Source organism: Patagioenas fasciata, chromosome 1 (genome assembly GCF_037038585.1).
Source record: "Patagioenas fasciata isolate bPatFas1 chromosome 1, bPatFas1.hap1, whole genome shotgun sequence".
Lineage (NCBI taxonomy): Eukaryota > Metazoa > Chordata > Aves > Columbiformes > Columbidae > Patagioenas > Patagioenas fasciata.
The window spans coordinates 151546787-151560616 of NC_092520.1; the positions used below are offsets into that span (position 1 = coordinate 151546787).

Sequence of the window (13830 nt, forward strand, 5' to 3'; positions counted from 1 at the left end):
GACAGACAGAAAAAGCTCAGCATTGTCTGTGCACACATACACCAATACAGCTCTCCCTCATACTTCCCATCAAAGCTGAGTAATGCCATTCCAAAGGCAGAGATACACTATTAAAACATCACTGTAGATTATTGCAAGCAGCTTCGCTGAAAAGAAAGACATTCTCTGGGTGTCCAACAGTATGTGGTATGTAAATACCAATTTTGCAGAAATTTCCAGTTCCTTCAGCCTATTCGTTATGATTATTGCCAAAGACATCTTGCTCTTAAAACAAGGGACAAGCTGCATTGTAGTTTGATGCACCAAAACAAAGTCTTTCATTCCCTACTATTGGGTTAAGCACTCCTTTCTATGCTGGGTGCATATTTCTTTGTGGATTAAACTACATGATGGATCTCAGAGTTTTGTGTGTATATATGCGTGTAAGCACACATGGGCGCACACTTACTTCAGCACTTAAACCACTAATTTGTTTGCTCTTGCTCTTTTGTACTGACTTCTTCGAAGGGCAGAATTTTTTCTGAAGAATAGCAGCTTTTTCATTATGACTTAACAGCCCTGCCACCTTCCCAGAAGGGGCTTCCTGTTGCACAAATGAATTCGTTTAAAAGAAACAGCATTACTTCTCAACTACATGCCTACACAAAGCTCAGCTATTCTTTGAGTGTCAAAGGGACCAACAGGCACTTAAAGCAACTGATAAGCAACATGCTTAACTCCTGCAGAATACCCACTTTGTGAGCATCCACCCTGAGATGAGTACTATATTCACAGACCCTCTCTCTATTGCTATTTGCTATGGGAGTATAGCTCAGGTTTTATTTACCCATAATAAAATAACTCATTCTATGTGGGACAGGTGTTCAGTGACTGCAGGAGCGGTCTTCAAAAGCAAATGAGACGCATCCTGAAAAGTAAAACGTCCACTTACTTTATAAAGTAGGAAGCCAATTTTCACAACAGCTGGATTACCACTGAGTAGGGTAAAACACTGTTTCAGCAGTTTAGCACCTCAAAAGCAATTAGATTTTCATATGGTGGACTAGTGTTTGAAGGAAAGAAGAAACATTAGCAGCATCTAGAGGTTGCAATCATTATTTCCTGCTGTCTCATTTTAATGAAGTTCCTCTCTCCCAGCCATGTTTTCCCCAGACACGACAAAATGTTTGGGACTTCTGTTTCAAGAATGACTGTGTGTGACATTTGGCATTAAAACTGCAGCAGAAACAGGCAGAAGGAACTGCAGGAAGGACAGAATCTGGTTGTTAAAGGAGAAAAGGGTTCAGAAGCACAAACTCAAATGCAGAGTGAGATTCACAATTTAGTCAAATATTTAGCAGTTTTATGTCTCTGTGGCTTCATCAGAGAGCTTTCGTATCAGTTGTCACAACTGCATGGTCTACCAGAGCTATTGGACAATCTGCAAGGACAGGAACCCGGGCTTTTCTCACTCCGCACCAAAGCACTCACATGCAGGCCCCAAGATAAGTAGAGTTAGCATTTGCATTGCCACACAAAATTTTGTGTTAAAAGGTTTAGGTTTGCCAGCAATGGCTGAGAAGTATATAGTCACTCAGCAAGGCTCGGAAAGAGCAGGTCCCACATGATCTGCGTATTTTAAAATGGATTTCTCTGGCATTTAGACCAGTGTAACATACACATCTTCAGTTACTCCATAAGTCTCTAGAGAGAGGCCTGAGCCCGTTTTGCATAGGACAGGGGTCCTTCTCACCTCTTCCAGTAAATAATCCACAGCACAGCCAGCCATGTAGGACTGTTACTTGGCTAACAGGCAAAACTAAAGTTTCCTTGAGGTCTAAATGCTTGAGAATTTCAAAGAACTCCTGGTGTAGCCTTCCCTCAAGGCTGCCTGCTAAGCTTTGTAGGAAGATTGATGCTTATTTAATTGGTGGCCCATATGAGGAAAGAGATAAGAGAAACATTAATTGCAACATTAATTGTGCATACATTTGGAAAGGTAGCCCTCCTCTGGTTGCACCTATCAGCACTTTTTAAGGAGTGGGCAGTCTCAATATTTAACAGAATGACAAGCCAACCACTAATCAACTCCTTAGGAGCCAGGCCTAAAGCACACTGCAACTGTAATGGGGGAATTTCTTCAGTTATGCTCTTCAGCCATATTAATAATACTTCTCATTCTTTCCATCAGAGAAGTTAAATTGGAAAAAAATATAACCATTCTTCCTTTTTTTTTTTTTAAAAAAAAAAAGGTCAGAAGTCAAACTACAGTTGTTACAACCATAAGCTGCAAAATAAACAGTCTGATAACTGCATATGCCCTCTTACCTGCAGGAAGGCACTTGGATTTTCCTTTTATGTGTTCTGGCTCTAGTGAACCACATTGAGGAAATAAGGGATTAACAAGTTATAAGGACCAAGTGCTTCAAAAAAAAGCAACCATCAGAAACAAACTGCAAGAGAATGCATCATGTAACATAACACAACCAGTTAGACTGGAATATCAGATTAATTTTATTCCCATTATACAACTGTTTGAAAAATCGTGAGGGATTCCCACAGCTTGATTAGCTTCCCCCATAGACTCTCCACACAGACACACACTCACAAAGGACAACAACAAAAAAATGCAAGTTTGCTGACACAGGCCATCTAAACGCAGGACTTCTGATGCATCCCACGCGGCTGACATATGGCACAGGTACAATCAGACTGTGTGTATAGAACAAACCTGAAACTTATAAATATGCAGGGGTCACTGCCCATTCACATTACAGTAGCAAATTGCCCAGGCTTTCTAGATATCCTGAGCCACCTGGCAGCTTTATCTTTTGCCTAAAACCAGTGGCCATGTCAGACCTGACCTATGGCATTTGGACAGGGAGATGAAGACAACAAAACTTAAGTTTTTAGGGAGCTGGTAAAGCAATTAAGTACAACACAGAAACTTCTCATGTGGGACCTGCTCTTTAAAACATTCCCCCCTCCTTCGGGGAAATGGAAGTGGAGATGGTATATGGGTACCTTTAAATGTACCCGTGTCCTCTTCATCTGAGAGATGTTGAAGCCAGAGGCCTTGCTGCAGCTCTTTCTCCCAAGGGCAATACTCTCCCTCTACAGCAGAGGGAACCACACATCCATATATAACACCAGACACGCGTTTACACACACAAGCGATGGAGAGACAGAAAGAGAGAAAGAGAGAAAGGACAGGATCAGAAAGAGAGACTGTCTGGAAATCCAGTGATTCCCCTACTTCTGCTGTATTCAAAGTGTATGACAGGAAAACTGCTCGAAAGAAACAACGTCTGTCTGAGAACACCATGGTTTAGCAGACTGAACACACAACATGCATGTTACCATACTTAAAAAGCAGTCTTGACTTCCACAGACTTCAGTTATGGAGATGTAGTTCCTATGCTGAAAAAGTAGCCAAGCAGCCTGCTGAGCTCATCAACAAACCTGCAACTAGAGCTCAAAAGCCTGGACCTCTGTTTGCACTAGGTGGCCAAAGACCTTTACAAAGAAGCTCTTTGGAGTCTGCTAGTCTTCACAAAAAGGAAATGTGAGTACAAAGACAACATCAGCAAGAAATCTGGAATGGTGGTGAAACACTGGAAACATGTCTATTCTCAGCACAAACTTTGCATTTTGATGACTGAGACAAACACAGGGGAAGGAGTCTTTCCCTAAGATTTTCCACAGGAAATCCCTCAGAGCTAAAATGGAAACCATCTGAACTCCTTCATTTCTGAAGACATCTTTTAACTAAGGAGAGCGATAAGTAGCTTCTCCTGGGATGCCCTGATGACAGCTACAGGGCATTACCCCTGAGCAAGGCACTCTGCAAAACTGAAAACACTGCCTCCACAATGCTTCCAGTTCTTGCTGCCAAAGAACAAAGGGCACTTTCAAATCCAACTCCCAATAATAGTAAAAAACAACAATAAAACAATACAGCGTCACAAAGCTGTGAATTGCACATGTTGGCATGGTGTATGGGAAGCATATTGTGCTGGTACTAGTGCTGTAACTGCCCTGTGGGCAAAGATCTGCATCCAGAATGATTGCCTAAAGCTTTCCTTGACAGCAGCTCCCTCGAAAATCAAAGCAATAAAGTAGTGAAAGAAGAAGGAAAGTTTTCTAAGGCAAATATTTCTCATTCTGCATGGCAAATACTCAACTCAGTTTTCCTTGCTGTCTAGCAGAAAGTAAGAACAAATCAATCTAACCTTCACTTGACTCCTCATCTTCCTCATCTTCATCTTCCTCCTCCTCCTCCTCCTCATCTTCTTTGTACTCAATCTCATTATTTTCCTCAGCCTCAATCTCTTCTTCGCTCTTTCCCTTTAGAAGGGCATGGATACGCACAGCCTCTTTCCATGGCACACCACCCAAGTCTGAAGGGGGTTGCTGAGGTAGCAGTAGTTCATCTTCCTCCTCCTCATCTTCCTCATCCATCTCAGACTCTGAACTACTGTAAGGGTTTAGAAGAAAGATAAAGAAACAAGCAGTTAATGTTTTCTAGATCAGTCTTAAATCACTGACAGGTTGTTTCAACACATTCAAGCCCCAAACTTATGATGGAAAACATAATACTAATTTTCTGCTTTCAGTGTTTCATAGGCATTTTAGCCTCAGCATCATGTGTGGGCTGTAGTATGGTCCTTGCCCTGCTTCTTTTAAAGAAGGTGAAGCAGCAGCAAAGTGCCTGTGAAGCCAAGTCCAAATATTTGTGCAGCATTAATTGTTACAGTTCGTGACCATTCTGGAATACTGCAGAAAGAAACTACTTTCCCCATATCACATTGCTTTGGATAAACTGATGCAAGAGCGCTTCGCAGTGTCATAATGTAGAAGGTCACATCCCTCCATAATGGCAGCTACTGCTAGCATTTTGGATAACTAAGATGTTTTTGGCTGGAGTGAACCACAGAAGGCTTTTCAAGCAGAAAGAACAAACAACAAAACTATCAAGCTAAAGGATACAGAATGTGAGGTAAGGAGAGCTGGAGAAAAAAAATCCTCACTTTCCTACATCACAGACAGAACTATATGTATTCAATTAAGTACACAGTGTACATAGTGGTAAGAAACTGTAGGAAACTGTGCAAGGATAATTACAACAATAAGCTTGTTATTCTCACAGCAAAGTCTAAAACACGCAAAAGTGCTTTTTAGTAGACATCTCATCTTAATTCTAAAAGTTGCTCAGTATAATCAGTAGGGGCAAGAAATGTAAATGCCTATACGACGACATTTGATGTAGCTCGCTCTTACATGCTGGTCTACCTAGACGTACTGGGGAGAAAAAGATCGTTGCATTTGTTACTGGAAAAAAAGAATGTGAACTAAAGCACATACAGGGAGCATATCTGCAACGTGAAAAGGTCATATGCCTTTGTTCTTCCTTAACAGATCATTGTCAGAAAAGAACTGCATTAGTTGGATGCTTCGCATATAAATCTGAAAAGGCCCAAATTCATCTGGATTGAAGGAGAAAACTGTTTGTGAATGGCTAAAGTTTGGGTGGATCATCTGAGAACAATGTTCTACTTCTGCTGCTTCCTTGTGACAGCTATTGCTGTACTCAACAGCCTTTGGCAGAAGCCATTCCATATAGACAATGAGAGGGAAAACTGACAACTTGAAAATAATGAAGTTTAAATTTCACGTAGTTCTATAAAATATAGCTTGTACAGTTGCAATCCTGTTTCCCATACACAGATTATGTTACATGAGCACTCACTGCGTGACAATCTGACACTTTTCCAAAGAATGATTCATGGCAGCACCCTTTGTCTTACATTGCAGATAAACATATCCAGGCAGAGAACTTCAAATTAGTCTAATGCTACATGAAGATATCATATTTAGATAATCTACCTGAGAGTCTATTTTTGATGGCAAAGTTAATAAAGAAAACACCACTTTATCGTGCTCTGATTGTAACACACTTCTGTCCATAGGTGGTTCTATTCCCGCCACAGTTCTGCATATATATAACACATTATTATGCTCCAATTACAACCCACTTTTTCACAGCATAAACCAAATACTTATTTTTAAGAGGTTGCCTGGTTTTCACTTGCTAAATACTGAATACACTGTTGCATGCCACGGACTCAGTGCATATTCCAAGAGACCAAAGCATTTTCCAAAGGCTTTAGGCAGATACTGTCACAGAGATAAAAAGTGACGTTCCCCACCTCCCTGATTAACTTCCCCACCTTTGGTATGGAAACAAACCTGACAGGTGCTGCATGCTGGGGTTTTTGCATGCTGTCAATAAGGTTTACTGCTGCTCAAACTGTTGCCATGACGGCTGAATGGGAAGAGCTGCTGCTCTTCAACCAGCTTGCTTACCTCATGTAATATTGACGACATAAATTCTTTACCACATAGCTCACTTTACCTTCTTTGGCTTTTATTTATAACTTGGTTTTTGTTTGACCTTTGAATACAGAGAAATGAGAAGCTAGAAGATAGCAGTGAGATAGGCTGGTATAGTGGCCATTCCTTTCAGCATGGCAACTCTGAGCCACAGGAATTAATTCAACAGATACAATATTTTTCTGGTTTTTTTCCTATAAAGCAGAGATCAAAGATCAAAGCAGGTTCCTTTATAGAATTTGTATTAGCAGCTGAATATCTCATTTAAAAAAATGCACCTACACAGATTTAGTGCTGAGCAGAGGAACCAAAAAGGCCACATGGTATTATACCAAAACTATAGATGACATACTGGGAGTTACTGCATGTTAAAGGGGATAAATAAGGCATCTAAACAGTTTTCTGCCCCTCAAAAGCTGTGTAGTCAGGGTTTGGTAGCTTAAATGATTTTTTTTTTCCTGTTGAAGTTTAAACAAGATTAACTCTCTTTTGAAATAAATATACACTGAAAACTGCTTTCTGTACATTTTCTCCACAGTGTGCACGCTCCTAAGTGTGCGTGTGATGGGAAGCTGTGCACCAAAATGTGTGGTCTCTGTTTGATTTAGAGATAACACCTTAATGAACCTTGAAGCTGAATCCATCTCTCCGTATGACACAGGAACAAAAAGTTCCCCATCTCCTCCGCCTGCTGCTAATCCTGCGGCACTTCACCAAGACAGTGAAGATGATCAAATTAGGGCTTTGCTTGGCTTGTTACAAAAGTCAAACTTTTTTCTTTTGTTGCTGAAAAAGTGGTCAGATTTTTTCCTTTTTACTTTTATTTTCCCCCAGGCTTTCTGTGACATATCATGGAGTGGGAAGATCTCAACAGAGGATACTCAATAGCTCAACAGAAAATTCTCTCTCTGAAGTTTGGCCCGTGCAGCCTTATCAATGCTCTGAGTAAATTGCTTGCCATATTTGGATTTGAGACAGAAATTTTTCCAGGTCAAACTGACAGTGAATTTTATGTATTTTCTCCTTCCCCTCTATCACAGGGTGTGAGTTGTCCACTAAACACTGCTTTTCACATGCAAAATTATACAATGCAGTCTATTATAGACAGTAATACTCAGTTTGATCCAGGTTAAGGGAAGTGTGTATGACAAAGGGAGCTCAATGTAGCACCCTATGAGAGGAAATCAAACTCACTAACCTAATAATGGACTGCCCTCAGTCTCCACAATCTCACTTGAATCTCGGTGAGCTTATACATAATTTGGTGGATACAGGGAAATTTCTTAAGGTACAACATGTTCTCAACAGCCATAACTATTGCTTCAAACTAATAGCTCTCAGGTATTGCATCAGCGTTCTGTCAGAACTACAGGTGTGCCAAGCTTGAATCTTTAGAGCAAAAGTGTTTGTAATACAAAACATCCAGAAAATAAGTTAACATTGGAATCCCCTCCCAATTGAATCCATGTTCTGTTTGCTCAGAAGACTAATTCGGTTTTGATATAATTTAAAAGAAGTATTTAAAAATTTCGTCCAACTTAAGACTGAATTTCGTAGTATAAGGGTACTATAGGTGTCTTCTAAGAATGGCAATAAGCTATTTAGAAGAACAGAAACTACAAAATAAAATACCTGTGTACCTGTGCACAACATTTTCCACAAGGACAACCTGGTAAATAATATGTTAAAAAAAACAAAGCGAAAAGCAGGCAAAAAGTCTGTTGGGATGGGCATAAAAAAAGCTTATGGACAGTGTGCACTAACCTGCTGGGCACATCCTCTTCTGTTCCTTTGTCCAACACACTGCTCAGGTTATGCTCTGCTAACGTCTCTTCAGGAACCTCTTCCAGTTCTTCTTCCCGCTGCAGGGACAGTCGGTAATTCTCCAACTCAATCCGCTCCGGTGTCCCACGCAGCCGCTTGGCAAGGCTGGGCTCTTCCAGCCCATTTACATTAGAACCTAAAGAATAAGCCAGTGAATAAAAAATAAATGCGGCAGTCAGAACTGCAGGTTTTTTTAAGGAAATCGAGCAATTGGGAGAAAAAGGGCACGAGGCAGAGGGAGGTAAATAAAGCGAGAGAATACCTTATGTCATTATCCTGTTCACCACTACGGGCAGAACCTGCTGGGGAGCCAGACTGCAAGAGGGAGTCTTAGTGGGTCTGGCTAATAGATGCTAAAAAGAATGTTAAATGCCCTAGTTAAGAGAGGAGATAGGGACATTCTAGCTGCAAAAACTAGAGCTGCAATGAAGTCCATGTAGCAAGTACTGGGGAACGCCTGGTCACAGGCTGGATACATTTTATGACACGTATCAGGAAAGAGATGGGGCAATCCTGCTGCATGTTAAAATTGTTACCAGTCCAGGTAGGTCTACAGAGTTAGAAAGCAAGAAACTATTATTACTACTTAAAGACGAATATGGGAGGGAATGAAAAAGACCCACTTGGAGTGAGTTTTCACGCTTTTTTTTGACTTGAATTCATTTGTTTTTCAATCAGCATTTGTGATTAAATGAACAACAGAGAAAAATCTAGGTGAGATGTTTGAAAGCCCAAATACCATGAATCCCAGAAAATTGCAAGGACATATGAACCAGACAGCTGGAGAAAAGTATGAAGGGGCTCCATTCACTGTGGCACTCAATGAATTAAATTCTAACCTGCATTCATGTATTTCTCTTTAAAATTCTAGTATTTTATCTTAAATTACTTGCCACTATTTATCCTTAACCAGCTTATTATTTACAGAGCCCAATCCTTCCTAGCTTCTGTTTTGCTTTGCTAAACAAGCCAACCTGCATCTCAGGAGATAAGCTCTTCAGTGTGCTGATCCTCCCCTAGGTCTCTGCACCTGTTTTGCTTTGGATTAATCTTTCCAGAACCTGCGTGATTAGAATTGAACACAGTTTTCCAGATGAGGCCTTATCAGTGTAACATTCAACCTTGCCAAAAATCTCTCATCTGATACAGGCTGAGAACACACTCGCCTATTTATACACCACATAATACGGGTGGCTTTTATTTATTGACTGATATTCAGATCTTTCTCCTTCTCTGCTTTCAACTGATAAGCACCTTGCTGGTAGCCAAAATTCTCAACACTTTCTTAGTGAGTGACCTGGTGCTTTCTACTATTACATTTCTATTTTTAATATTACAGTCTGCAACATTTTGCAGTTCTTAGTGTATGACATGCCTATCCTCCTCTGCATTGATGAGGATTTGAAATGTTGCCTCAGCAATGAATTTCATTAGCAGATTTTTTCCTCTTTTTGCCAGTAACCTTTGTGAAAGTATTTCAAAGATCAGTCCCCAGCTCATTTTTGTGAAAATCCACAGTCTTTAGGTGACACCCAACCCCATAATTTTCTTTTTCAGCAAAGCCTCTAATATCTCATTTAAGTCCACTTCTTAGCTATTTGACAACTCATGTACTTTATCCAATTTAACTAATTATTTCCATGTGGCAGCCTTCAGGTGCTTTACTGAAGTCCAAACAGTTCAGATGCAGTACTTTTCCTTACGGGGAAATCAGTCACTTCGCCGATAAAAGCTGTCAAGATAGTCTGCATAATCTTCAGTGAATACATGTCACTTTTAATACCACTTACCTTCAGAACATCAAAGGACTTCACTTGCAGAACTAGCAGTCTTTAGTTATTCCTTGAAAGAAGGTGTTTTATCTACTGTTTAGATTAACAGGTATGTACCTGCTTACATCATCTCTTTTTTCTTTTTAATTTTTTTTATGTGCACGTCATAAATTCTGTCACCCAGTGGTCACACAGTATTACCCTAAATTAGATAGTCAAGGTCCATGAGAACAGCGTGATTTAATCACAGATCATCACCACAAAGCTCACAATTTCGTTGTACAATTTTTCTACTCTTCTGAGACAAAGACTGTTCGGTGCCATTTTATTTCCACTCATTACAATATAGAAGTATTTAAATTCTGCTTCTAGCTTTGTTGGGTTAGTTTCCATTTCCAAATCTCACTACACACTGACATCTCTTGATCCCATGGCCAATGTCATTGTCCCAGCTGAAACCAGAGGCCAAGTATTCATTTGATCACCTGACTGCACCTAAAACCGCATTTTATGTCAGCTTCATCTTCACTGTGGACCCACTTCTGCTTTCCTTATTTTGCTTTTACTTACATGCTTAAAGACTACAGCTGTTTACTTTCCTTTCGTTTGCAAAGTCCAACCCAGCATGAGCTTTGGCAACGTTTACTTTATCCTCACACCTTTTGACTTCCAAGCCAGTTTTTGTTTGCTTTCTCCATCCTTTGTAGTTTCTCAGTTTATTCCTAACAGCTTGGGTTTTTTTCTTCTTTTGAGAGCAATTACTCACTTAGAACCATTCTAGTCTTTCAGGCGAGACTATTTAGCCTTGCCATAATTAGTGCCATTTATTCCCAGCTCCTCTAAGAAAGATAAAACCTCACCAAGACAAGTGCCAGGAGTGTTTTCGTCTCTTATTTAGTATTATTGAGCCCTTCTATGGTGTGGGCAAATGCTGTGCTGCCGGCTCTAACTACAGGGCTTCTTTACTGTATAACCCACAGAAGCTTGCACAGGTGGCAGGCGGGAACATTACTTTGCATTTCTAAGGATACTGTGGTCGGTCCTATTTCCTGCTGCTAAGCCTTATGTTGTGTTAGTATTTTCAAAGTTTAATGGAACTGGACTGCCTTTTCAGCTGGGATTCACGTTTCATTTCATTCTCTTTAGACAGTGATACCACCTCAGCCAAATCTATTTTTGTAATCCATGTTACATTCCCCAACCCTGAGTTCACAGTAACAGGGGAACTGACCTGCAATATTGTTCTGCCACTTCTGGCTGACAGTGAAAAACCAAAGGACTCTGGCTAAAGCAAGAACACCAAGGTGAGGGAAAACAAAGAGGGAATATACTGAATCATCATAAAGCAAGAGCTTTTCCACTTGGAACTCTTTATACACAATGGGCTCATCAGCTCAGATACTTCAACAGAAATATCTTTTCACAAGCTGTTTTTAACTTGTTCTCTTCTGATGCATACCCTGATATAACTGCAAATTTCAAAAGCAGAAAAAAAAGGATGACAGCAACAACAACAAAACCCACGTTTGTTTTAGTGGGGAGAAAGACTGGCATCAATCACTCTAAGGTAAAAGAGGACTGAAAATCAAGCTAACATCACTTTATATGCATTGAGTGATCGTTTATGATCTTTCAAGTATGTTATTTGAAATACAAATCATCATCACCCTTCTCATCATGAAGACTCAGTGTAACTGGTACATAGATAATCAAACCAATTCTATCACAGCACAAACTATAAGTGGGAGTAAGTGGCTCAATGCAACTGCATTAAAAAAAACTGAAAAGATGGAAAATCTACATAAATGTTAATGCAAAAGGCTGTGGTCACACCAAGATGTCCTGTGTGCTTGACAAGCACTCTGTGCCTCAAAACCTCAAAAGAAGTAGGAAAGACATTCTCAATACTTTTTATAATTAATTTATAATCCATATACTTGGGATGCAGGATTGGTTACGTCCCTCCACTTCTGCAAAGAAAACAGCTCTACATTGAAGAACATGATACAGAAACTCAACTGATTACCAGCTGCAGCGAGAGTTTTCTAGGAGTTTGGTCTATATGGATCATTTGGTCTATTGCTTTTGTTTCTAAAATGTTCCATGAAAACTTCATCTGGCTAGCTGCAAAGACATTGGCAAATTTGTTACCAAATGCGAAACAGGAGAAATGCTACAGACAGCCGACTTTCTGCACTAAAAATGCCATCAACTATGAGAAGGAAAACCATTATAGTTCACAAACCAACTTAAGGCATCAAAATGTGAGATACAGGTATCATTAACATGATAAGATAACGAAACAGTTTGCTCACGTTACATTATAAAGTTCACATCAATTTGAAGTTATAATAAGAAACTATAAATAGGGATAAGGAAATTTGAAGCTTTGCTACCCTCATTTCTTCCATACATATATACATATGGCGCTATATGCATGGGCAAGGTCTATTCCAACACAGTTCTAGTAGATGATAAAGCTTATTCTCTAATGTTCCTCTGGAGGGGAAAGGTGCTTCTCTCAAATCATTATGTTGTATTCCCCAGACTGTTTCGTAACTTGTGGGTGAGATATAACAGCTGCAGAGTGCACTCATTAACCACTAGCTGACATTTCACCTTGTCAGCGCACACAGGCCAAAAGAGCCAAAAGTCTGTGACCACTCACAATTGCGAGAAAAGGGACATGTGTGAGGAAGATTAAAAAAAAAAAAATCTATGTTGTTAGGCAGAGAGGGGAGCTACCAGAAAACCAAGAGCAGCTTCTAACACAATCGACTCATCAGTTAAAAATCCACAAGCAACATCCAAAATAAGACACATTTTAAAATCTGATTCTTTACTTTGGAAGAGTCAGTGGGCCATGAAAGTTCCACAGGTCATCCAAAGGGAACTGTTTTTCCTACCAGGACAGGCTGCTTAGCTGTTACATGAAAGCTGCCAGAGTCCTTTATTTACCTCAGCCTTGACATCGCCTGCCTCCTGTAAAGAAAATCATATGATCAGAGATAACATTCCTACACCAAACCACTCCTTGTCTGCATGAATGTGTCATTTTCCAGCTTAGGAAGCTCCTCTGGAAAGAGGATCCCATCTCTATTTTCACCTAGTACTACCTTGCTCTGTAAAATCTACAGATTATTCTCACGAGCTAGATGAAATCTTGCCAACGTTACTCCCTGATGTAACACTTGCTGAAGATGCAGGAGAAAACTAGGAACTGGAGAACAATGAATTCTTCCCAAAGGGAAACTACCTGCTTACCTTACTAGAATTTATTTTTCACTAACCATGCAGTACCTCCAGACTTCCTTTTCTTAGTCCAATCTGTTAAGAATGCAAGCTCTCTAAGTTAAATGTCATCTCTTGTGAAGTTTGGGTCCAGTATTTTGCACAGACTCAGCTGTGGCCTTGGGGAGATACAGAAATGAAAATAGAGGAGTCTGCTGTAAAACATGTGCAAAAGGGTGAAGGAAAATCTTCATTCTCAATTTCTCAGATCTTGTGCTTTTAGAATAATGTGGAACACTGTACCTGTTGGTTTTCATTTGTCTCTTCCAAACTCTTCAATTGCTCCTACCTCCACACAACTGTTTGAGAACACAACTATGTCAGATAAAACAACTCCAATAGAAACATCAGCATATTGCATATGACAAATAACAGAGATGGAAGACGGGAACTTTTCTGTAGGAGTTCAAAAGTGATACAGCCAGGTCTGAGAAAGAAATGCCGAAAGTCCTCAGATTCTGTTGCCATTAATTTCTAGGAAATTTTGGGTTAAGGTTTCTGAAGTGTGCTTGCAGTTCAGCAAACATTATCGCTGAGGTATAGAGATGGCAATAAACGAGATCCAGCAGCA

At 40.0% G+C, this 13830-nt stretch overlaps 1 protein-coding gene across 22 annotated transcripts in view; it reads right to left on the bottom strand.

Moving 5' to 3' along the window:
- MICAL3 (microtubule associated monooxygenase, calponin and LIM domain containing 3) overlaps window positions 1–13830 on the bottom strand; it is a 163868-nt gene that overhangs the window by 41507 nt on the left and 108531 nt on the right. For 16 of the 22 annotated variants that reach the window (XM_071817927.1, XM_071817934.1, XM_071817915.1 and 13 more), the window contains 3 exons: window positions 8137–8332; window positions 4212–4456; window positions 3004–3093 (listed from right to left, as the gene is read on the bottom strand). In XM_071817927.1, coding sequence (XP_071674028.1) covers window positions 3004–3093; window positions 4212–4456; window positions 8137–8332 — 531 coding nt within the window. Of the gene's footprint in view, window positions 1–2307; window positions 2350–3003; window positions 3094–4211; window positions 4457–8136; window positions 8333–13830 lie in introns of all 22 variants that reach the window. The other 6 variants (XM_071817923.1, XM_071817958.1, XM_071817950.1 and 3 more) reach the window with 2 other exon arrangements.